This window comes from Diabrotica undecimpunctata, chromosome 5 (genome assembly GCF_040954645.1).
Source record: "Diabrotica undecimpunctata isolate CICGRU chromosome 5, icDiaUnde3, whole genome shotgun sequence".
Lineage (NCBI taxonomy): Eukaryota > Metazoa > Arthropoda > Insecta > Coleoptera > Chrysomelidae > Diabrotica > Diabrotica undecimpunctata.
The window spans coordinates 129,840,925-129,867,282 of NC_092807.1; the positions used below are offsets into that span (position 1 = coordinate 129,840,925).

Sequence of the window (26,358 nt, forward strand, 5' to 3'; positions counted from 1 at the left end):
AGATGGTTTAAAAAGTTTTTTTAGAATATTAAAGTTTTTTTTGGAGAAGAAGTAGCAGAAAGTTTTGTTTGGTTTTTTTAAGTGACCTGTTTAGTTTATAGCCACTCTGAGCCGGTAAGTTATCCAATTATCAATAAAACAAAAATATAAAAACCATCAGCCATTTCGATATCGTATAGTATTGTCGTTTTTCTTTTTATAGTCGATATATTTATCTGAAATTTTTCACATCATTTCATTAAGAAATATTCATTATCTAAATCGAAAGTGTTATTGATATAAAATCATATGTATTTTAATTTTACTTCCCGGCCTTATCAAAAGATAATTATCTGTCTTTAAAACAATCTATTGTCTAAGAGTATCGATAAAAATATTCTGTCTGGTACCGTTCTTGCATATTATAAAATATATTATTATCCATGCTTTTCGTTAAAATTGTCGATATAATTAATCCATTTTACTTAAAATATTGTCACCCCATACGAAGGTCACATTATTTACAAAACCATTAGGTTTTTGGTTTTATACTTTATAAGTAACCTTTATAAAATCTTTCAAGGGTCATAAACCCTGCGTTTTTCTCTACTTTGTACCAAGAGTAAGAAAGAACTCTAAAACAAATGTTTTTTTAGCCTGCTTTGGGAGTCAAGTAGAAGTTAAGGGGAAAAATTTGTTTATTTTAAGAAGTTAAGGGGAAGAAGGTTTAAGTTAGTACCTAGTCGAAGTTACGCCTGGTTCCAGGGTTGATTCTTTTCTGACGTACCTATTCCTCAGAGGTCCAGATCTGACCTTATTATTTACGGACAACTTTGAGAAACCAGCGGGAAGTATCTTCTTTATTCAGAGTGTAGAATATAGTAAACCTGTATTAAGTTTATTTATTAGTTTTAACTTTTTATATAATATTTTTTTAACGTTAAATCACACTATTTTTACATAATAAGAAAAAACATCATTTTTTCTAAAATAATACCGAATCATATTTAGGGACTAAGTAGGTTGATGTTTTAAATCCTTCCTTTTAACTCAGTTGTACGGTTTTATGTGTACACATTTAATCAGAGAGTTCTTTTTTGGTATTTTATTATTATATATTTAAACCTTTGGACATCTATCCCGCCAGGATAGTGTCCTCATTAATTTATTAGTACATTTAGTTGAAAGCCGAAGTACAGAGTTACATCTCTAGTAGGCAAGTAAATTACCTTTTTAGGTCAAATTATTAAAATTTTTCTTATATTTTATTATTTGTAAATTCAGATCATCAAGGATCAGTTGTGTATAACCAGGGAGTTAATTTTTTTTGTATATAAGTAGCTAGGTTGACTGTACATAATTGGTGGTGGGTAGCTATATAAAAAACATTAGACTGTGTATATTTGGATAGGGATTAAATTTTTGGTGAAAACTAAATATTTCAATTAATACCTGTTTCCCTTTATATTTCAGCAAACAGCTTTACAAGATACCTTGGAAAGTATGTAATAATACTTTCCTGGCGCCCACTCAAACTTTGGAGCAACTTCTATATTCACTTTTATTTACATTAGTTATATATATATATATATATATATATATATATATATATATATATATATATATTGTTTATTACCTTGTCATTCATTTTCTTATTCTACGGTCTCTGTAGGGCATGCAAATTGGCCGAATCCTCTTTTGTGCGTCAAGTACCAGCTTTAAATTATTTGTTATCTTTACATTACTCCAAAGACTTGTGTTACATTACACATACACATTTTTATTACATTGGCGTCCTAAACCTTGCAGTCCCACAATTTTTGTTACACCTTTTCTTGTCAGTTAACTTCAAGCATCAGCGAGAAGCGCTACTATCTGACTTGACAATAGCAATTGCCGAAACGTCGTCAAAATAATGGTTTTTACCAATTCAAACCCGGAAAACTACAGAAAACATATATATATATATATATATATATATATATATATATATATATATATATATATATATATATATATAAATATATATATATATATATATTATATATATATATATATATATATATATATATGTATATATATATATATATATATATATATATATATATATATATATATATTACTGTTTTGTATCTTAATTTTCTTAGTTTAAATTCTAATTTAATTTTACAAATTTATTGTAAAATATAATATAAAATGTTTTATAAAAAGTAAGTTGTATAAATTAAATCAATTTATTAAAAGTGGCTAATCGTAATTTAGATGAAGTAAACAAATAAAACGAAAAAAAAATGAGTTGTTCCTGAGTTAAAAATATTGCACATATCAAACAATTTAACAAGTACCTGTGTCAGTAGATAAACAAATAAAGCGAGAGAAACTAAGAAACCGACAAACCTAGATAGGCTCTTAATTAGAAAAGATGTTGAAGAAGGTCGAAAGTTCACAAAATATTGATTAGTTTGCCAGACTAGGACAGTAATTCTCCTAAAAGTTATTTATGTACGGGGGTAAGGGTGCCTGAAAAATACACTGAACGTAAATTAACTTTGGAAACCGGGATATAAGTTTAATTGGGTAGTAAGACTTTATAAATATGCCAACCAGGCTAGTTTTGATCAACCTCTTTTCTTTTAAAAATGATACATACAAAAAAAAATGTTTAAGAGTAAAAAAACAGTTTTATTTATCATATTATTATATCCTAGATACCGAATCAATTATAATTAAAGATATTGTAATATATATATATATATATATATATATATATATATATATATATATATATATATATATATATATATATTGTATATATGATAAAACCTAATACTTTTATCATTTTCAGATAGTTTCATACAGACATTTTCTTACGGCATCTTAACGAAATTTATTATTTTTAACGCGAATAAGCCACAATTTTCCTTTAAAATAATTTTATTTAATGTTTCGATTTCTACTTGGAAAGCGTTATGAACGATTTCATTCTTGTGAAAATGTTTACATTAAAACTCCTACAAACTAGATATTCCCCGTGTGGGGTACGGGCAACCAAAAAAAAAGAATATCGGCAGAGAGTCTTCTGCTTGTCGTAAAATGCAACTGAATGGGGCAGCACTTTTGCTGTCCTAAACCCTAATTCCTCTTTCTAAACCCCTGACCGAATATGTACGGCATAACCCTAACTTATCATATAACGTTACATCATTGTCCTGCAGGAAATGCCTAGGTACTATAACTGGAGCCAACCTAGGCTGCTTTAAAAGTTATAGCAAGCAGCCCTGGCATTGGACTCACTTGTTCACTTTAAACTCAGCAATTATGAATGCTATGAATAAGTGCTTTCTCTGTTGAGGTTGGCGATCAATATGGCAAATTTCTCTCTGTTCTGGGCTTGATGAATTAATTCATTTTCTTTTGTGTGGGTCCAATCTCTGATGTTTCGTAGCCAAGATTTTTTCTTTCGTCCAATTACCTTTAATCTTGCCTTCTAATATTACCTGGAGCTGCTCAAATTCCTTATGGCGCATTATGTGTCCTAGATATGACGTCTTTCTAATTTTGATAGTATTGACCAGATGAGGGCGTGTGTTCATTGCTCTCAGTACTTCTTCATTCGTAGTTCTGCTGGTCCAGCTTATTCTTAGCATTCAGCGGTACATCCACATTTCAAATGAATTTAATTTGTTGACGTCATACTGTTTTAATGTGCTATTTCAATGCGTCTTCTAATTTCTTTTGAGTGGTCTAGTTGACTATTTAGTTTTCTGTCCAGGTATATGAAGCTTTGGGAACTCCGAAGGGTGATACCATTTATTTGTATGTTTGGTTTTGGAAAAGTTAATGTCCAAGTCCAGCCTGTGACTTTCTTCTGATAATATGTTCATCAATATTTTTAGTTGGTCTTCTGTTTCTGCTAATACTACGGTGTCATCGGCATATCTTATATTGTTAACGAAGATTCTATTGGCTCTGGCACCTTCAGGGGATCTTCAAGAGAAGCTCTAATTATATGTTCAACATATACATTAAATAATAGGGGGATAAAATGCACCCTTGACGCACTCCTCGTTCTATCGTGATGTAGTTGGTGTTTCCTTTCTCTGTTCGAACGCATCCTGTGTGGTTCCAGTATGTATTACTTATGATAGCTATCTCGTGTCCGTTCAACCCTATGTTTTTTAGCACATCGATCAATTTTCCGTGTTTGATGCGGTCAAAGGCCTTTCTATAATCGACAAAGCACACATACAGCCGTTTTTGAACCTCAAGATACCTTTCTGCCATCCGTGTCAATCCCATAATTGCTTCTCTAGTGCCTGTATCCTTTCTAAAGCCATATTGAGAACGACTCAGGTATTCTTTACACTTATTTTGAATTCGTTTATAAATTATTCGCATAAAAATCTTGGCGGCGTGACTCATTAAGGATACAGTTCGATGGTATTCATATTTCCTTGCTTTTTGTTTTTAAGGAAGAGCTATATATGTGGATGTTAGCCAGTCATGCGGTATTATGCCATGTTCATATATAATGTTGTAGAGGGATGTTAATTTCCTGACAGCATTATCACTTAGGTGTTTAAAATGTTCGGCTATTATTAGATCTTCGCCGGGTGCCTTGTTGTTCTTTGCGTCTTTTATTGCCTGCAAAACTTCTTCGGTGAGAATGTTTAATTTTCATCTGTATCTGTATAGGGCATAACAGTGTGAAATGTGGCCTATAAAATATTATCAGTAATTATATACAAGTCGTCTTAAATCATTATCAGATGAAATAATTGGTGAATACCAATGTGATTTCAGATTAAAGGGGTCAACTAAATACCAAATACATATATGTAAAGAGGTATATATAAAAAATGTGCTGAATGTAACATACCAATTTAGCACTTGCATATTGATTTCAAACAGGCGTTTGATGGAGTAGATAAACAAAAAATGTTAAAACAATTACCCATATTATAAATATCGAAAAATATAGTTTAATATGACTTTGGAGGGTTTCAAGGCCATGGTGAAAGCAGATGGGGATATGACACGGGCATTTGATATCAAGAATGGAGTTATGCAGGTGATGCCTTATCAAAAACACTTTTGAATCTAACTTTGGAAGCTATTATCACGAAACTAGATATAAACGGCTGTATACAAGATCCACTCAAATATGCGCATATGCGAATAATATTGTCATAATAAGCCGCAAAAAAAGGTATTATTAATTTGGTCACAATATTAATTTGGTCTAAATATAAATAAAACGGAAACAAAATTTGTGAAGTGCACAAAGTCAAATCGACATGAGAATCCAGAAGGTAGACAACCTACGGATATGCCTCCACTTTTTCCTAGCTAGGCTCAATAAGCACCAACAACGTCAGTCAAGAAATAAAAGCTTGGCTTCTTAGTGGTAATAAAAGCTTTTATGCAAACAAAGACTTAATGAAAAGTAATCGTTTCTGAATCGTGAGTCTAAGCTTAGAATCTACAAAATAGTAATTAGACCAATACTCACATATGGATATGAAAGGTGGACCCTTTCAACCAAGGATGAAAATTAATTGAGCATACTTGAGCGCAAAACATTTAGAAAGATATTTGGGCAAACCCATGAGCTGGAAAAATTAATGTCATCGTAGATATCATTAGACTTGTAAAGTCACAAAGACTAAACTGGCTTGGCCATTAAAAAGAATGCCAGAAAGATGCCATAAGGAAAATATCCGACGGGGCAGAATAGGCGAACGTTGTTAAGCAGGCCAAGACTCACAAAGGGTTGTAGCACCATTAGAAGAAGAAGAAGAAGCAGAAGACAAACTAAATAAATTTTTTGGTTTGTTGTACCCGATTTTTTTAAGTTTGTATTGTTGTTGTTGTTTGTTTTCGTTTTATTTGTGTGTCGATTTAAATTACCGACAGCCGTTTTCTTCTCAAAGATCTACACTGATGGCTCGTCAAAACATCATCTGATATATTCAAAACCGTCATTTCACGTTTAATTATTGCCAATTTGTTCGCCCAATAATTTACTTTGCACCGTTTCACCTGAAGATGCTTTGCAAAGTGTAGAAAGCGAAACCGGTCATTTTGTTAGTAAAATTAAATTGATTGTAAGTAAGTCTTATTTTATTTCTTGTTACCTATTTGAAATTGACTCACACAAGTAACAAATTCATGATTTAAAAAAGTTTTAATAAAAATGAAGCTAAGAATTTGGTTATTAGTTTTAAACAAGGTAATTTTGTGAGTAAAAGATTAAAAAGTGATAGCAGTTCTGGACTAGGAATGCTAATTGGGAAAAGTTTGCAGTATCTGAGTTTTGTAGTATTTGTAAGTACAAATAAATTTAGCATTCGTCGGAAAAACCATAGCCAAGGATATTTTGGCAGTTAAAACAAATAGGCAATATTGTTAGGATATCCGACCTAGATTCTGTATAAGCAGAACGAAGGAAGAAGTTTTAGCCAGAGAGTTTTGATAAAAAAACATTTATAGATTAATTTAAAATTTATATATAAATAAAGCACGGACTTTTAGAGCTCAAATAATCAAAAATTTAACTGGTTTTAAAAGATGACGTATCCTCAATAGAGATACTTCTCACTCATGCTTAATTATTTCTTTAAGTTGCATTAAGTGCATTATATATTTTTGTACTGATTTGTTTATATTTTTTGTTATAAAATATATATATATATATATATATATATATATATATCAATCGGTTTTATCAATCTTGCGACGTTGTCCGATGCCTAATTTCCATGACACTCTATCATCCCATTGGCCCTCTCTAAGATCTCTTGCGCTCATCGCCTTCGTTATTCCCTCTCTCCAAGATTTCTTTGGTCTTTCTCTCTTTCTGCGGTTTGGTGGTATCTTCTTCTTCTTCTTCTTCAAGTGCCATCTCCGCGGCGGAGGTCGGCAATCATCATAGCTATTCGGACTTTTGAGACGGCTGCTCTGAAAAGTTCATTTGATGTACATCCGTACCACTCTCTCAAGTTGCGCAGCCATGACATTCTACGCCTCCCTATGCTTCTCTTTCCTTGGATCTTTCCCTGCATAATCAGTTGGAGCAAGGTTTGGTGGTATACATTGCATAATTATTTATGGGAGTCTTGAGGTATCCATCCTCTGGACGTGTCCGTACCATATCCGCTGTTTTCTTTTTATGTCTGTTGTTAGAGAGCCGTCAACCCCCATTCGCTGTCTTATCTAATCATTACGTATTCTCTCCCTGCATGACATTCCTACTGATCTTCTAAAAGCGTCCATTTCTACTGCCTCCAGTTTTCTTCTGGTGTTCTCGGTTATTCGCCAAGTTTCTGCTCCGCACAATACACTGCTTTTAATAAGAGATTCGTAGATATTGTGTTTTCTTCTTTTTTCCTATTTCATGACTCCACAGTATGCTGTTAAGACAACCTATTGTTTTTCTGGATTGTGTTATTCTTCTCTTTATTTCTTTATCAGCTTTTCCCGTTGTGTCAAAAACGATTCCTAGGTATGTGTAATGGTCGCAGGGTATGATGATTTCGTTATTTTCTAATTTGATGTTTGATAGTTCAGTACCTGTTGGTAGCTATTTTGTTTTTTCTGTATTAATTTCTAGTCCCCACTTTCTATATTCTTCTTGTAATTTTCTTGCCATGTACTCAAGATCATCTTTATCGTTTGCTATAACAATCTGGTTATCAGCAAACTGCAATGTATACAAGCAAATCTCTCCAAGGTCTACGCCCATGCCTCTGCATTTTCGTTTCTTTCAATGTTTTTGCAACATATATTTTAAACAAGGTCGGTGATACACAACACCCCTGACGTAGACCTTTATTAACCAGGAAGCTTTGCGATAGTTTATAAAATAACAAATATGTTTTATTGCAATGACTTTAAGATAATTTTTTAATCACATCGAACTTTACTTTTGTTTTTGTCTAAACACCACTATATTCTTAAAATTTCTAAAATAACTGTAACTTGCGTCATGCTTGCAATTTTGTGGTACAAAAAACAAACTTTAATTGGCCCGTTTGTTTTTGAGAAAACTGTATAAACCCAAGCTACCAATTTTCAGTAAAATTACAACTCCGCGCTTAATATTGTTATACCACTCACCTGCATTACATGTTCCAATTTAAACAAGCAAAAGTAAACTTTTAACAATCACGTTCAACGGGCTTGTGTATAAACGTATAAGTTGTAACTTTGGTTTCAGAAAGGATTTAACAACACACTGCATGCATTTATATTAAACACACTGCAGATAGAACGTATACACTAATAAAATGATATTCTATTTCAAGGAAAGGCAAATATTATTATGGAAGGTTTTAAAACTCAATTTTATTATTCGTATAAATACGATTAGTTATTAACAAATTAAGATGGTAACAAAGTAATAAACTTTGGGTAAACAGTTTACTGTAATATTGCAGCATCATATCCTTTGGATTAAAATAAGGATTTTGTTTACTGGCGGATTAATACCTCTATGGAAGCGCAGTCGTCCGATACTTCTTCTGCCGATTGGTGACTTATCTCTTGCTATTTTGACGACACGGGTCTTCTCCATTCTACTTATGTGGTCATTCCATTTTGTTTTAATGGCATAGAATAGAAAAGAAAGAGAAAAAAAAGCTTATGTGTAAAAATTAAATTTATTTTAGATTTTTATTACTACATCTGTTTCGTCAGAGTGCCTTTCTCAAGTGATCTATTTTTGGTATGTCTTTATACTTTATAGTTTTTAACTGAATAGGTTGATTAAGGGAGAACTATTTGTCTCAAGTTGGTCACTCAAAATTATGTCCGTATTTTTAATTTTGTTGATTTTCATAGATTCTAATAAAGATAGCTTAAGGCCTTTATTTTGGATGTGAAGAATTTAAAATTCGTAATTTAAAGAATAATTTTGGTCTAGAAGTTAAAGTGCGTACGTAGAATTTGTTTTTCTATTATTGAAAGCCCTTTTATGTTATGCTATACATTTGTTAAAAGTTCTACTAGTTTGACCGATGTAAGTTTTTGGCAGTCGCTACATTTAAGTTTGTATACACCATTGTGTAAGTACTGTTAACTATCGCTTAAACTTAACAATTAGGTTTAATTTATGTATACGATATATTCATCCTTTCAGAAGATCATCATTGGACGACTCACTAGCAGTGTGTTTAACAATATCATTTAATTACTAACATAAACCTAAATGTGCATGTACTAAATAAGAGAAATGTTAAATAAGAATGGTATCTTAATAGTTTTTATGTCAAAGACACTGCAATTTATGTAACATTTGTACTCTTTTTCACTAACATGAACCTTATTGGTTTTCCCATCCGCTGCAGTAAACCAATTTCGCTGATATTAACCTTCTTTTTCAGCACCTGTCTAATTGTATTTTGCTGATGACAACAAATTTGTTGGGACTCACGTCTTTTCTCGTCGAGGATAAACAACAACGAAGAGCTTTTCTCGAGACAAGGCAGTCGCTGGAGGTTAAGCTGGTTATCGAAGAACAAAGTGCTGAGCAGGTGAGATTAAATTTTAATTTTTCCAAGATTAGGTCCAAGATTAGATTAGCGTGAGAAAATCTGAAAAACAATACATTTACCTTGTAAATTAAAATGTGTACGTAGTGCCTGGTTAAAAAGACATTGGATACACTCTTTTTAATGGACATTTTCATACAGGGCGGGTTAAAATATATGTTAATAAAAGGTCGCAGTTTAAAAGATCTTCATATCTAAAATCCACTTCATATTTAAAAATTGTTATTATAATGAGCAGGCAGACAGAATTTTAGACAAATAATAGTATTTTATTTATTATCTTATATTTTGTTACAGAGGTTGGTTATGGATGATTCGTGGTGATGAAATTGCATAGAAACTTTTGACTAAACTTTTTAGACTTTAATTACAATATATCATGTAAATATCATTTTTACATAATATTGATACTATATTATTAACAATACAATTTAATTGTCTTCGAGAAATATGCGATTTAATCGTTTAGATTATTAGAAATAAATTTCAAATAATATTTATTAAGGTAATTTAGGCTGATATGGTGAATCGGATGAAATGGTGAAATGCTCTATTTCATTTCGTGGTACACTTATGTCTCTCTAAATCTAAATATCGACAGTTTATTATCATTTATACAGCGAACATGTTGTGAAAACCAATCTCGTTTTAAAAATCGTAAGTAATTTGTGCAAAACTGTTTGCGGTGCTCAATAATTTTTATACAATGCATGCATTTGTAGACGTTGCTTCAGGTAGCTTAGTCTGTGAAGTATTTTTCGATATATTGTGCCTTCCTAGCGTAGACTGTTTATATACGACATAACTTGGAAATCGTTGCCTCTACATTGTGAACTTCTTGCCGTGCTATTTATCATTTCACCCATGCTAAATCGTAGAAATAGTGAACTCGGGCAAGGGCGGTATGGTTAAGGCCTTTTCAAACGTGTATACCTATTTCTAGCGCCGCTGTTTCATGATTGTGTCAAGAGGGTATGTTTTAACCTCCAGCATGTGTTTTGAAGGTAAAAAATGAAAAAGCCGAATATAATGATGGTATGCTGCCTGGATCCATAAGTTTCATGTCACAAAAGTTGGCGTACGTAACAGTTGACATTTTCCTTCTGTGACTAAGGAACCATTTTGCACCAAGGAAGTGGAAGGGAATAGTCGTGCTTATTTTGGATGGACATAGCTCCATTGAAACAGTGTGGATTCATTAGAGTTCGAGGAGGAAAATATCATAGTTTTGCTCTGTCTACTCAGAAGAATTTTTAGGCTTTAAAATCATATTATTTCAATGCTTGTAATGCCTACATTAAAATGAATCCTAATAAAAAATTTCGAACGAACGGAAAGCCGACCTTTGCCTCTCCTCTTCTTAAGTAACCATAATAAGGGTTCTACAGGGACTGTATTGGAACTGTACTGGAACAAGCACCGTAAGACAGAGCTTGGGTAAAGTTTACGGGGGCTCTGAGAAGGTTCAATAAAGATTGATACAAGTACTATGGGTATACCAGGAATAAATAAAATATCTTTTGGGATTTAGTCAAGAACTTTACCCCAATCTGCAGCTTTGCAAGATTAATAGGTTGTACATTCGTTTCTTAGTGTTTAGTATTTAAAAAAATTGGTTTTATGCTAAACTATTTGATTGTGGCAACTTAATACAATATGTTTTTAAATTAATAATATTTTGTGAAAATAAGCCACAATTCTACTTTAAAATAAGTTTAATTCGACGTTACGATTTTCACTTCGAAAATTGTTCTCAAAATACAAAACGCTAAGGCATAATGCACACGAAGCGTATCGTCATAGATGCGTATTAGATGCGACGCACGAAAAGCATACGCTTTCGCGCTGCTCACTTGTGTTTTTATGGAATACTGTACACGAAGCGTAAGCGGCGCGGAATCGTCAACGCAGACAAGCTTCAAGCCGCCAGGCGTACAACGATGTCAGTCGCTTGCAGTACGCTTTAGTGTTAGAACACTTTTTTTGACAGAATTTTGGAGGAATGGCGGATCAAATATTAAAATTTGTCCAACTGATTGAAAATTATCAGTGTTTATATAATAATATTAAGATAAGAAATTGAGATTCGTCGAGGTGTGCGTCAGGGTTTTGTGCTTTCTCCACTATTATTCAATATATATAGCGAAACAATATGTCAGGAAGCGCTCCTAGAGCAAAACATTGGTATGAACATTAACGGAGAGATAATTAACAATATACGATACGCTAATGACACGCTAACAGTCACAGATAACCTAGCAAATTTACAGTTTTTGATGGAAAACATAAACACCCATACCAAAAAGTATGGTCTAAAACTGAACATCAAAAAGACTAAATTCATGATTCTAACAAAGAAGCTATACACCAATGTGAATTTAACCATAAATAATCAGCCAGTTGAAAGAGTTACGTCATACAAATATTTAGGGGTTTGCTTCACTGATACTAATGACCAGACAAGAGAAATCAAGAGGCGAATAGAGATAGCGAGACAATCGTTTGTCAAAATGAAAAAGTTCCGGGACATAAATATAAACTTAAGAACGAGAATGTTAAGGTGATATGTTTTTCCGTTCTGCTGTACGGCATGGAAGCCTGGACTCTGAAAAATATAAACATCAAAAACATTGAGGCATTCAAGATGTAGTGTTACAGGAGAATGTGGAAGGAATGCGAAGTCATAAAAACCATACAAACAAAAAAACTGGAATATCTGGGCCACATAATGAGAGGAGAAAAGTACTCTCTGCTTAGACTCATAATCCAAGGAAAAATCTCGGGAAAGAGAAATGTGGGACGTAGGAGGATTTCCTGGTTGCGAAATTTAAGGGAGTGGTATGGGTGCAGTTCAATACAGTTGTTTAGAGCTACAGCCAACAAAGTAAAGATTGCTATGATGGTAGCCAACCTCCGATAGGAGACGGTACTGCAAGAAGAAGAATATAATAATACCCTACAAGAGTACTTCAGAAAAGATGTCACTGAAAAAGCGTGGTCAGCAGTAGCCAGGCAAATACAGTGGTCAGGTAGGTTACAATAAAACTTAATTGTTATTTAGGTACATATATTTGTAGGAATATTTCTTAGTATAAGTATTTAGCATAGGTTTATTCATTAGTTACGCCACTGCAAGATACCACTTAAACAATATGCTTAAGTCGCTATAAGAGAGACGGGATTCAGGAGCGAAGGAGACAGGAGATAGGTAGACGAGATCACACATTCCTTCTGAGCTAAACGGGATTCGATTTTTGTCGCCCGAACTGAATAGACTTAAATTATCGTGCACGCCGAAAAAGACGAAAGACGAAACCAATTAACGACGAGGGTGTTTGATATTTTATTTCGCAGACAATTATCCGTAATCTTGTGTATTGTAGATGTAAATAACATCATTACAGTTTATTTTATGTAATAAAGACTTCATGCATAGATCGCGGACTTTTACTATAACGTTAGTTCCTCTTCAAATAATAAAAGAACTTAATTAGACCTACATATTGATTAAATTAATTTTCATCTTTTAGAAAAAATAATTCCATTGCCATGGTAAAGCAGTATTTTGTAATAAAAATTTGCTAAGTAATTTCGTAAATGTTGAGGTGAAGAATTTTCATCTATATTTAAGTTGTCTATGTCTGGCACATTTCTTACATTTTATGGGATATTTTGTATTGTAGTAAGTGCTGAAGGTACTGTATACAATGCACCGTCTTTTTTCGAATAAAATTGTGTAATACACAAGCACACTGGATTATTGAGATACTAGTTTAGTATTGTCGACATCTGATAGGTGTTAACAAAACCTGAAATTTTTAAGTCATCATTCCAAATATGCACTCTATAGTTTTTCTACCTCGCCAAAATCTGTAATTGAAAATTCGCTTTTTAATATCAATATCTCTTTCAGGGTATGATCTCATGACATTTTTTCTTAGAGGAAATGCGGCGTCTGTTGCAAAATAGTATGGGAACTTATTGTCACTTTCGTCATAAGGAAGTTCAGTTGACGGTGGTAAAGTATTGTTGCTTTCCCACCAACGACCAAATATCGACACCCGAAAGATGCCGTTGTCACTATTTCGTCCAGCATACCCATATTCTATTGAAGCAAAGATACCATCAGCATCACAGCAACCCAGTAAAATAACAGAATAATAATTTTTATAATAAAAATTGGAAGATTTGTATTTATAATGTATTTTCCATCGACCGCCCATGGACAGTTTGGTAATTGCCTAATTCAAAAAATTTCTGTGCTATATCTTTCCATTTTTCTTTATTTGGTAATACCATATATAGTTCTTTTAACGAATTCCATACGGCATTTGTAGTTTCTTCTATAATTAATCCAATGGTACGATCACCTCTTTGAAGATATAAAGCTAGGGCAGCAAATGTGCAGCCAGTAGCTAAATACCTGAAACAAAAACAAAAGTAAAAATGTATAAGAACTGAATATTTAAGCTTGTACACATATTCTAATAATATTTACTCTTTGCAGAGGCTGATTGTAAAAAAAATGAAAGAACATTGGCAATGGGATTGGCCGGAGCCTAAAAGCTCCCCATCTGGCTCTTCAGCAAAAGCAAAATAACCTGACTATTTGCACGATGTTATGCAGTTTGTATTGCCATATATAAGACCGGTCCAACATTTAGAAAATACTGGAATATCTCGCTACCAGACACTGAGGTATTGACGCAGCCAGATGAAGACGAATCATCTCAAGCACCGCCAAACGAAAAATAGCTGAAAATAATACTGAAGGAAATAATAACTGGTTAGTAATCGAATCATCAAAACGTGTTAAAGAAACTATCTCTAGCCAGAGAAAAAAGAAAAATGTATTAGACAAGATGACGCTGTTGATCAAGCAGTTTTACAATATGTAAATAATAGAAAAAAAGATAGGAATACCCTCCAATCACCAGATGATGATCGAAAGATGTTCCTTTTAAGTTTACTACCTAATGTAAAAACCCTATCTGATAAAAATTTACGAACGTTCAAAATGCAAACTCTAACGTTAATCGAACAGTTAATAAGACAACAAGAACAAAATAATCTAACTCAAGACTTTCCGATACACGATACTTCAAAAATAGACTATCACCACCACGAATAAGCATCACACATCTCAAGTGGATTTTCAATTAATACAGTCGGCATACCCGATTCTTCACCCAATGATGTTGCCACAACTTCATTTCATAGAAGTAATTGCAGCACAGTTATTACTGATAACATTTCTTCTCCTTCGACCAATATGTAACAACATAGTTTCTTACAAATATTAATGTAATATTTTATTAATAAATATACCAAGATATAGTACGTCTTTTACTTACCTAAGTGTTATCATAAGTTTTTCTTCTGAACTGACACACTCACGCATGAGTATTGTGCTTTTGAATGACCTACAATCAACACCAATTCTTTAAATGTATTTTTAGATATTTTGTAAAATGTGTAGAATTTAGAGTCATCTTCCGACAACTCTTTGGCGGCAATAAATAACCTTCTGTTGTAGTTTTTGTAGATATAAGGATGCACCCAAAATTTCCTCTGTTAAAGCATGGAAACTCTAACACAAGACGATCACATGCCGCTTGTAAATCGAATCGTTTACGGATTTTAAGGCGTAAAGGAATCGTCACTGCATGACGAAACTTTACTATAATACGTTTACACATATTGTATTTTTTGAATAATTTCCGAAGTGGAAATCATAACGTCAAATTAAATTTATTTTAAAGTAAAATTATGGCTTATTTATAAATTATATTTGATCAATATATACCAATATATCAATATATAGTAAAAGAAAATCTGACAAATTTACAATTTTAATTTAAATTAAAAAACGCAACACAAAGAACATCCGTCGATGTAAAAAAGAAAAATATATATTGCTGTGTTCACATAAGCACTTGGGATTTGTAAGTTTCGTTCCGAAATTTTTCTCCCAAATTGGTGTAATTTGTTTTGCTTTAGGGTTTCTAATATTGCAGCCACGTAAGAATGACGGAGGTTATTAAAGATGAGTAATATTTTTTTATAAAGCCGGCTAAAACATGTATTTGTGGAATTTTTATTTGGGGAATGGAATAAAAATATTAGCTGGAAGTAATTTAATGGGCATACAAATACGGGGCATGCTTTAGAATATTTGGATTGAATTAGAAAAAAAAAATGTGTTTTACCATAGGCAATTAAAAATTATACAGTAGGCACGTAAGTGTTGGAATAAATTAGTTAAAAGCTTGATTTAGATATTGGGTAAAAAAGCTCATATACAGGGTGAGTCACCACTAACGGGACGGAAGATTACAGCGAAACGGTAAAAGATTTTGAAAAAATATTAAATTTATAGTTTGAAGGTTGATAAGGGCTACGTTTTAAAATTATTTTGAAATATACAGGGCGTCCCAATAAAGTGCGGCGTATCAAAGTTATATTTTTTCTTATGGGACACCCTACATTTTATTACATTTTCTAATTGTCAGCAAAAAATTAGGTATAGTTTCATAAAACTTCCCTATATTTATAGTTTAAAGGTTGATAAGGGCTACGTTTTAAAATTATTTTGAAATATACAGGGCGTCCCAATAAAGTGCCGCGTATCAAAGTTATATTTTTTCTTATGGGACACCCTACATTTTATTACATTTTCTAATTGTCAGCAAAAAATTAGGTATAGTTTCATAAAACTTTCCTATACCTACGTACAGAGTGTTCTGAGTTATGTGGAATATTCTTAAAATGTAAAGCTTTAAACGAAGACTCATTCCTAACTTATTTAAAAAATTCTAATAAAATTGGTTATACCTCTAAATAGTTGGATATTGGTTAAATGGATTTCATGATTAATTATTTAACATTTATTTACAGGGTGTTCAAAATTTGAAGTTTCATTATTGGATTATTCAATGTGTAATATAAGGCTGATTTTAAATGGAACACCCTGTATATTAATGAATTATTATGTTAAAAAAATTTTTCACTTTCGAATGATATATGGATGCCCTATAACCAAGAGTGATAGATTTTGCGTAATTTAAAATTTTCTTTTCGATTTCAAAATATTTATAGTTGTTGGTCTCGACTTTTAAACCCATCATTTTGACATATTTGTTATAAATGAAACCAATGTAGTTGTAAACAAATGTGTATACTTTATACTTTTACTTGCTGATACACAACGAATCAGAAAGAATTTTATTAAAACAAATAATACAAAATAGACCACAACTTACTACATTATAAGCAAAAAAAAATTCTCGACTTATTTAAGTAATTATAACAAATTTTCTCTTACAGCGAAATAGTTGGGTAATGGTTAAATTTATTTCATTATTAATTATTAAACATGTATTTACAGGGTGTTAAAAACTTAGTTTCAATTTTGGATTATTCAATATCTAAAATAAGGCTTATTTTAAATGGATATGGATATGTCCATTAGTCTAATTTACGTTAATATCTCCATTAGTCTTACAGGTTGCAACTACACACTGTTGCAAAACTGACCTAAAAATCCTATATTATACAAAATGAAAAGTCCCAAACATGTAATACTAAAAAAAGTTTCCTCTTTTGAACGGTTAAAGATGTCCTATACTTAAGTCTCATATTTTTTGCGTAATGTACAATTATTTAAACTCTTCATGGGTATATTGATTTTAAAACAAAAGATATAGTTAGTTAATTTCTGACATTACGGTCTGGTAATACATTCGTGTGTAATATTTAGCTTTCAATATTGCTAAAAATGAAGAATTACGCTATCCATGAAAGAGTTGACATAGTACTTTGCATTGGAGAATGTAAACCAGTTATTGGTGATAACATTAACAAATTTATGTCCTGCTTTCTGTTGCGGAAAACCCAAATATTAGTACAAGAAAAATTTCGGGTGAATTAGAAATTAGTCAAACTAGTTTATGTAGAATACTTAAGACCAACTACTTTCATCCGTATCACATTCAACTTCACCAGCATTTGACAGAACAAGATTATGGTAACCGTTTACATTTTTGTTTATGGACTTTGAATAAAGTTGGAGAAAAAGATCCTGATTTTTTTAGAAATGTATTATTCACAGACGAATCAACTTTTCATAATAATGGTCTAGTAAATAGACAATTTTTATTATTATGACACAGAAAATAAACATTAATTTTGTACTGTTGATCGCCAACACCGATGGAGTGTTAATGTTTGGGGCGGCAGTATGGGCGAGTACGTTATCGGCCCGTATTTTTTGACGGACATCTCAATGGGACAAATTTCCTAAATTTTTTAAAACAAGATTTTGGGACACTGCTTGAGAACCTTACACTTGGTCTACGAACAAAAATGTGACTCCAGTTGGACGGAGCTTCTGCTCATTTCTCACGTAATGTTAGGAACTATCTTAACAGAAAATTTACAAACAGATGGATAGGTAGAGGTGGTTCATATAATTGGCCCCCTAGGTCACCAGGACTAACCTAATGGATTTTTTTAATTGGGGTTATATTAAAAATATTGTATACGCTACACCTCCTACTACTAGAGATGACATGAAATTAAGAATTACAAACGCGTTTGCTTCAATAACTCCTGCTATGTTAAATAATGTAAGTAAATCATTCGAAGATAGAATTGCTTGTTGTATTGCACAAGATGGCAAGCAATTTAAACACCTGTTACATATCTGAACGTTTTTTAGTTATACTAAGTTTTTGATTATTTATGTTCATTATTCATTTTGTATCATTTTATATTATTTGTTTTATTAAAATTCTTTCTGTTTCGTTATGTATTTAATTGTTTTCAAAAAAACAGTGTGTGCTCGTAAGCACTTAAGAAGTTATAGGTACATCTTATTATTATTATTACTATTATGAATTCAACGAAATACATACACTCTGGGCCAAAATTAACCGGCCACCTTAAAAATGGGTAGTTTTTGTTGTCTTATATCTCCTAAACCTGATGTCCGATTTAAGTGATTTTTTAATATGTTATAGCCTTATTCCTTGATAATATCGTTATAATAGTATGGTTGCTAAACAGGTAAATTTTCATTGTATACCGGGTGAACGAATTAAACTGTGTTTTTTTCGTAAAGTTTGCATCACCCTGTGGAATATTTTAGCATTTTTAAAATATTGAAATTAAAACCTAACTGTAGCCTTATGTTTTCTCAATATTTTGTTTTTTGATTCATTCGCTTATGTTGGATAATACAAAAGTTAGGTAGTTTAACAACTAGTCATGTTTTTCATCAATACAGACGATTTAAATCACCAACAAAATTAATCCCACCACCTTTATTATTGTTTTGTTTACATTAACTGTGAAAGTTTGTTTAGTAAATTTGTGTCATTGAAGGATTTTTGACATATAGTCGTTGTACGACATTGTTGCAAATCTGTTTCCGAGTTAATAACAATTCTGGAAAATTTGTAATTAAAATTAAATTTGTAATTAAAATTAACAATTAAAATTGCAATTTTATATCATTGTGAGTGAATATTTTTTAAGTTTCGTACAACCGCAGGCAAAGACAAGGCCAAAAACGGTGCACTTCAGTTCGAGATGACCGCTTCATTGTCACTAAAGTATTGAGAAATCGCTTTTGCACCTCTCCTGAAGCTCGTAGGTCTCTTCTTGAGGTAAGAAACGTTAGTGTGAGTAGACAAACAATTAGAAGAAGACTGTCAGAAATAAACTTGAAGGCTTTTCACCACAACTGCTCTCACAACACCGTAGGGCTAGACTTCATTTTGCGCGAGAATATGCTAACTGGACTATGGCGGAATGGAAGAATATACTGTTCTCAGATGTGAGCAGAATAGCCCTGAAAGGTCTAGATGGACGCCAACGTGTCCATAGGCGTCAAAATAAAAGGTTTGCTGTATGCACTATAACCGAAACAGTGGCTTACCGGAGAAGGTCAATAATGATTTGGGGAGGTATTTCTTACGAAGCGCGTACTGATCTAGTTGTGTTCGGTAGAGGCAGTGTGAATGCCCAAGTATACGTGCAAGAAGTTCTCCAATACCATGTTATGCCCTTTGCACCATTCATTGGTGATAACTTCAGACTAATGCATGACAATGCACATTGTCATATAGTAAGATCTACCTGTGTGTACCTTAATGAGGTCGGGATTCAAGTTCTACCATGGCCAGCACACAGTCCTGATCTTAACCCAATTGAGCATATCTGGGACAACCTCAAAAGACGGGTAAGGACAAGAGTACCAACCCCTGCATCCTTTGAAGAGCTGAAGGCAGCTGCAGTAGAGTGGCACAATATCCCCCAATCTGATATCCAGGATATCATGAATGGATTGCCAAACCGGCCCCAAGAAGTCCTAAGGGCTAGAGGTGGCAACACCCATTATTGATACCCTTTTTTTTTCAATTAGACTTTGATTTCCAAATATTGTTAATTTGAATTTTCTTCGAAGATTTTATTCATTGGATTTTTACTGTAACAAACGACTTTTTTTCAAAAAGGTTATTTTTTCTCTTCCGAGGAGATACAAATTGATAATAAACATGTCTAGTTCTAAAAGCACCTAACTTTTGTATTATCCAACATAAGCGAATCAATCAAAAAACAAAATGTTGAAAAAGCATGAGGCTATAGTTACGATTTAATTTCAGTATTCTACAAATGCTACAATATTCCACAGGGTGATGCAAACTTTAAGAAAAAAACACAGTTTGGTTCGTACACGCAGTATACAATGAAAATTTACCTGTTTAACAACAATATTATTATAGAGATATTGTCAAAGAATAAGGCTATAACATTTAAAAAAAATCACTTGAATCGGACAACAGGTTTAGGAGATATAAGAAATCAAAAATTACCCATTTTTAAGGTGACCGGTTAATTTTGGCCCAGAGTGTATATTTTACAGTTTTATACTTATTTTAATATTAAACCTATTTTAATATTTAAAATAATATAAAAAATTAAACATAACGTTAATATCTACGTCATTTTTGAAAACTGTAACCTTTGCGCAGTTGCATTTCACTTGATGAACCGTAGAAAATCTAAAAAACATTATATTTTCAACAAATTTTTTTTATTTTTTTTTCATCATATTTTCATACTAATTATCTTATTCCCAACGAATACAATTCTAAAGACATAAAACTTTTAGTTTAGGTACAAATAATGTATTTACAACTACACTGGTTTCGTTTATAACAATATGTCAATATGATGGGTTTACAAATCGAAAGTAACAATCATAAATATTTAAAATCGATTTCCGTTTAACACAATTTTAAATTACGGCAAAACTATCAGTCCTAGTTATAGGACATACGTATATCATTCGAAAGAGAATTGTTTTTAATTTAATAATTTATTAATATACAGGATGTTCCATTTAAAATAAGCCTTATATTACACATTGAATAATCCAATAATGAAACTTCAAATTTTGAACACCCTGTAAATAAATGTTTAATAATTAATCATGAAATACATTCGACCAATATCCAGCTATTTAGATGTATGAGTAATTTTATTAGAATTGCTAAAATAAATTAAGAATGAGTCCTCGTTTAAAGTTTTACATTTTAAGAAAATTCGACATAACTCAGAACACTCTGTACATATGTATAGGGAAGTCTTTTGAAACTATACCTTATTTTTTGCAGACAATTAGAAAATCCAATAAAATAAAGGGTGTTCCATAAGAAAAAATATAACTTTGATACGCCGCACTTTATTGGGATGCCCTGTATATTTCAAAATAATTTAAAAATGTAGCCTTTATCGACCTTCATACTATACATTTAAAATTTTTCAAAATCTTTTACCGTTTCGCTATAATCTTCCGTCCCGTTAGTGGTGACTCACCCTCTATATAGACGATTACGATATTTTGTTTTCACTAACTTTATTATGGAAAATATTATTAAAATTATACTCTTATTTCCGTTTGGAGGTCATCTTTAATAGAAAATTTACCTCTTTTGAAACTTTAAATACAAATTTTCATGGTCGCATTATAAAGGATATTGATAGTCAAATGTATTAAACATATCTTTGTAAACCTGCTTAATTCTCATCTATTTCAAATACAGATAGCTGTTGATGTCAATAATATCGTTATATTTACTTTATCCACGAAATCGATGTAGAATAACTAAATATTAATATATCCTCGTATTTTGCAAAATAGTGAATTCAAATCCTTTGAAACAAAGTACTGCATTTGATCAATTTTGATTTTAAACATCTAAAGTGGTAGTTTTTACCTAAAAGATATTGAATGAGGGAGTAAATAAATTTCGATTTAACCATTAATGATTTTTTTCGACAGTTTATAAAACCGATACTTTTTATATTCCGTAAATATGGAATTATTATTATTTTCGATTTAACGAATAAGGATTTTTTTCGACACTTAATGAAACCAATACTTCTTATATTATTCAATAAACATGTACCTCTATCATGTATCTCTTTGTATATTTTGTTAACCGTACTGTTCCAATTATTTTGTCTTATTAAGCGCTAAGCTCCTATTTAAAATACCCACTAATTAAAATTATACGCATGCATTGATTTTTAAGTAACTTTACTAATAACTATATTTAACTTTAACTTGGAAAATTATATAACTTTTGAGTCAATAGCGATACTGAAAACAGATTCAATTAGAACTCTAGGGATCCCATTAATTTTCTCTCAAAAAGGACAGCTCTATAGAGAATTTTAGTTTGAGTTAATCCGCTTATTATCCCACAAATTGTGTAATAGGTTAGTTTATTTAGTAATTTTAAGTAAAATAATTTTATATTATTTTCTATCAAATACATCTATCTTATTTTTTTTATTATTGAAATCTCCAGTGCTTATTAGCAGAATTTCTAAAGTTAAAATTTTATTACATGCACTAGAAACAATAGGATATAAATACGCACACTCCAGTATAATCTCTCCAAATAATATTTAGAAAAGTAATTATTTTTATAAAACAATAGAAAATGATTCGTCGTTAAGACAAATGAAATATTGGTAATACAAACAATCATATTATAGCAAATAATTTGTATATATAAAAGAAGCACCCGTGTCTTCTATGCACCTGCATTAGGAAATAATTCAGTCGCCTGTGGCCACAGTTCACCCATCTTTCTCTTTTCCTGTCTTCTCTCGGCCATAGTAAGAATTATGCCTCTTCTCTCATAGAGCTCTTCTCTTTTCACCGCGAAAACATGCAACGGAACACATCCAGTGATGGTCCACAAGGCTGCCGCAGACACAGTCCTGTAGGCGCATGCCACTTGCGACAGAACTGTTTTATGCACTCGTATCATGAGCCTCCTATAGGCCGTTATTTCTACCGCCTCGCTCCAGACTGGTGCCGCGTAGAGGACGATCGACTGTACAACAACGTGTAAGACCCTCCTCTTTTCGGATTTGGGTCTCCCAATGTTGGGTATCACCCTTCCCAACGCAGCTGCACTATTGCAGTCTTCAGGGCTACCTCTCGCACGTGCTTCCCTTTTTTTCAATTTTGGTGCAATGTCACTCCTAGGTACTTTACTTGTTTCTTGGGTGTTAGACATAGTCCCGCACATTATAGTTCAACACTTTGCCTGTTTTTTCCCTTCAGAATGATGGCTTCGGTTTTCTTTGTCGCAAGTTTCAGTCCGTGCTGCGTCATCCATTTCTTTAAAACGCGGCCTACATTCCGAACCCGGTATTTGAGATCTGGCTTATCCCGGGCCACTCCCAGTACAGCGAGGTCATCTGCGAATGCGAATGGGGTTGCACCCTCTCTGTATTCACAGTTCGGAACCCCGTAACCCCCACAATAATCCTTCTCTCGGACAGATACTCTACCACCACATTCATCATGTAACCGATATATTCTCTCTCCTCATTGCCTTCATTACCTAGTTCCACTGCAGCGTATTGAATGCATTCTTAACATCAAACAACAGCAGGGCCGCCCAGCGTTGTTCATTCCCTTTGTTGCACGATACTTCGAGTACACTCACGATTGTATTAATCGTGCTTTTCCCTTTACAATAAGGTATTAGGTTTAAGAAGATCATAAATTAAATGTACTGTACGTACAGTACCAAGAAAATGAGATATTTTTTGTTAATTGTTATTAATCGCAATCTATATCTAAATCGTCCTCATCCTCTAAATCATCTCCTTATCACTGGTTTAATATCTTTAGGTAAATTGTCAACCGCAAACATTTTTTTTCTACTTTCTTGAAGTTGTTTACATAATTATGCCGCTGCTCGTCATACGACTCCCGCATATTTGATTTCCCAAAATAATTGTGGAACTAAAGGCAAATTAAAGATTGGCTAATCGAATAAAACATTTGATTTCTTTATCCAAAACGACAACTCTTTCTTTGTTTTTAAAGGACCTCTTTGGTTTGAAGCTTTCAGTCCAGTCGAGAGCCCTTTTATAAAGACATCTCGCGGATTCTTGATCGTTGTGTCCCTCCATTCTTTTTTGACTGAGGCACCCACGTTAGTCCTAGATTCATCGGTATAAATTAGGGTTACATTATCCTTCTTTCTCCATGTTTTTATTTGTATGAGATACTTGAGTCTCCAGGATATGATATTTTTTCTTTCCATCATTATCGAATCTCGCCCTCTTTTACCATATTTAAAACCCATGTCATTTATTCACCTACGCAATATATATATATATATATACAAGGATTTCCACAGTTTTCACTGTATTCCTTCACTCAACCGTTTTCTTCAATTTTTCCTGTTTAGCCAGTCCCCTTCCTGTAGGTTTCTTCTACTCATTGCTTCGTCCACTTCATCTCTCAAAGATCTTCGGGGTCTGCCTCTCTTTCTTCTTCCTATCGGGCTCCACTCTGTTATTCTATTTATCCACCGATTTTGGTCTGCTCTTCTGACATATCCGTACCAGGTTAACCTCTTCTGTTCGATGTAGTCTATTATGTCGGAGTTCATTCCCATTCTCCTCTTAATCTCCATGTTATTTATTCTATCTCTTCTTGTTACTCTGCAGCTTCTCCTTAGGAATTCCATCTCTGTTGCTCTACTTGCTGCACCTACGAAATGTGGTCTTTAAAATGGGTGGTAGGTTCTTATCATCCTTTGCTCTGTTCCTGATAAAGCTATTGACGGTTGGTGGTATGTCTTCTAAAAAAATCATAGACAATTTTCCATATTTGATATTTCTTACGTGAATTGGACTGGAAACTGTCTTTCTTCCTTTTTGTACCGGTTTCAGTTCTCCTTGCTTGGCCCCTTCGCAGATGCCATACATTTTGCGAACACTCACACCGCACATTTTCGAAACTTTTTCCACAGAAATAGTCAAGCTGTCACCATTTTTTGTGTTCAGATAATAGTTTAATACATTTAACACCACACGTTTTACTTGCACACTAAGAGTTATACGCTGTTCGAAATTCACGACAGATACTGGCAATGGGTCCATGATGTAGATACTTTCATCCGCTTGCGAAAATGAAATAATACTGGGCTTTTATAATTTTTTGGTCAAATGGCCAGTACCTAAATCGACAAAGAGACATGTTTGCCTGGACAATGGAGGATTAAAACTAATTTGCTTCTCCCAATGACTTAATGATCTTAATTTCGTAAAGAATGAAAACATTTAAAAATTGATAAACATAGATAAGCTATCAACAATAAATTTTTGATATATTTTACTTTTTTATAGTATTTTTCTTTATGTAATTATTTAGTCTGACAATGTAACTCTCTTATTTATACATCGATGATTAAATAATGCTTAATTTAAAGCAATAACTAGAGTCTTTTATACAACCGTAGGCAATTTTTGTGTGCGCGTATATTCCAGTGGCAACGGCAAACCGGCAACGTGGTCGGCCGTTCTCCCGTAAGAAATACATTGCCTATCTTACCTGCACTAACTTCTAACTGTGGGTTCTGCTATAGTAGCCTACATACCTACTACCGACTCCTTAAACGATGGCCATGGTCACGTACGGAACGTAAGAACTAGATTGTGCCCTGTGCTCGTTGCTGCGATCCCGACCCTCAAGCGCCCAACTCTCATTCGTTCTTTCGCTCCGAAGATCTACTTGGACACGGCCGCTGCTAGACAGCAGGATATCCCATTGGTCGCCTCTTACAACTGGTAGGGATCAGCATCCTAGCGATAGGCTGAGTAGAAAGCTGCTAGGATAAGGCCGCACGCTAGACAGCTGAAGTTAGACTATTCAAAAATGTGTTCGACAAATTTCTTTTAAACATTTTCAATTAATTCATTGAAACCTTTTATAGTAGTATTAACGGTAAGAGCAATATTGCGAAAATGTAACAAAAAATAAATGCATTTTTTTTATATTTGTTTGTGCTCAGTGATCTTCTTCTTTGAGTGCCTCTCCTACTGGAGACTGGATATCATTAGGGCGATTCTAATTTTTATTTACTGCTGTTTTGAATAATTCGTTAGTGGTATAGCCAAACCACTCTCTTAAATTTCTCATCCAGGACATTCTTCTACGGCCTGGATTTCTGCGTCCTTGGATTTTTCCTTGCATTATATTTTGTAGGAATGTGTACTTTTGTCCTCTCATCAGGTGGCCAAAGTATTCAAGTTTTCTCTTTTTTATATTTAGTATAACTTCTGGATCGTTATTTATTCTGCGTATTACCTCTTTACTTGTAATTTTATGCAACCAACTTATTTTTAGTATACTGCGGTAGCACCACATCTCAAAGCTTTCAAGATTTTTAACATTCTTCTGTTTAAGAGTCCATGCCTTAACACCGTAAAGCAAAGTACTGAA

At 32.9% G+C, this 26,358-nt stretch overlaps 1 protein-coding gene and 1 pseudogene across 1 annotated transcript in view; one reads left to right on the forward strand and one right to left on the reverse strand.

Moving 5' to 3' along the window:
* Ac3 (Adenylate cyclase 3) overlaps positions 1-26,358 on the forward strand; it is a 399,292-nt gene that overhangs the window by 241,749 nt on the left and 131,185 nt on the right. The window contains exon 3 of the mRNA XM_072532716.1: positions 9,363-9,512. Coding sequence (XP_072388817.1) covers positions 9,363-9,512 — 150 coding nt within the window. The remainder of the gene's footprint in view (positions 1-9,362; positions 9,513-26,358) is intronic.
* LOC140440920 (uncharacterized) lies at positions 13,057-24,842 on the reverse strand (annotated as a pseudogene).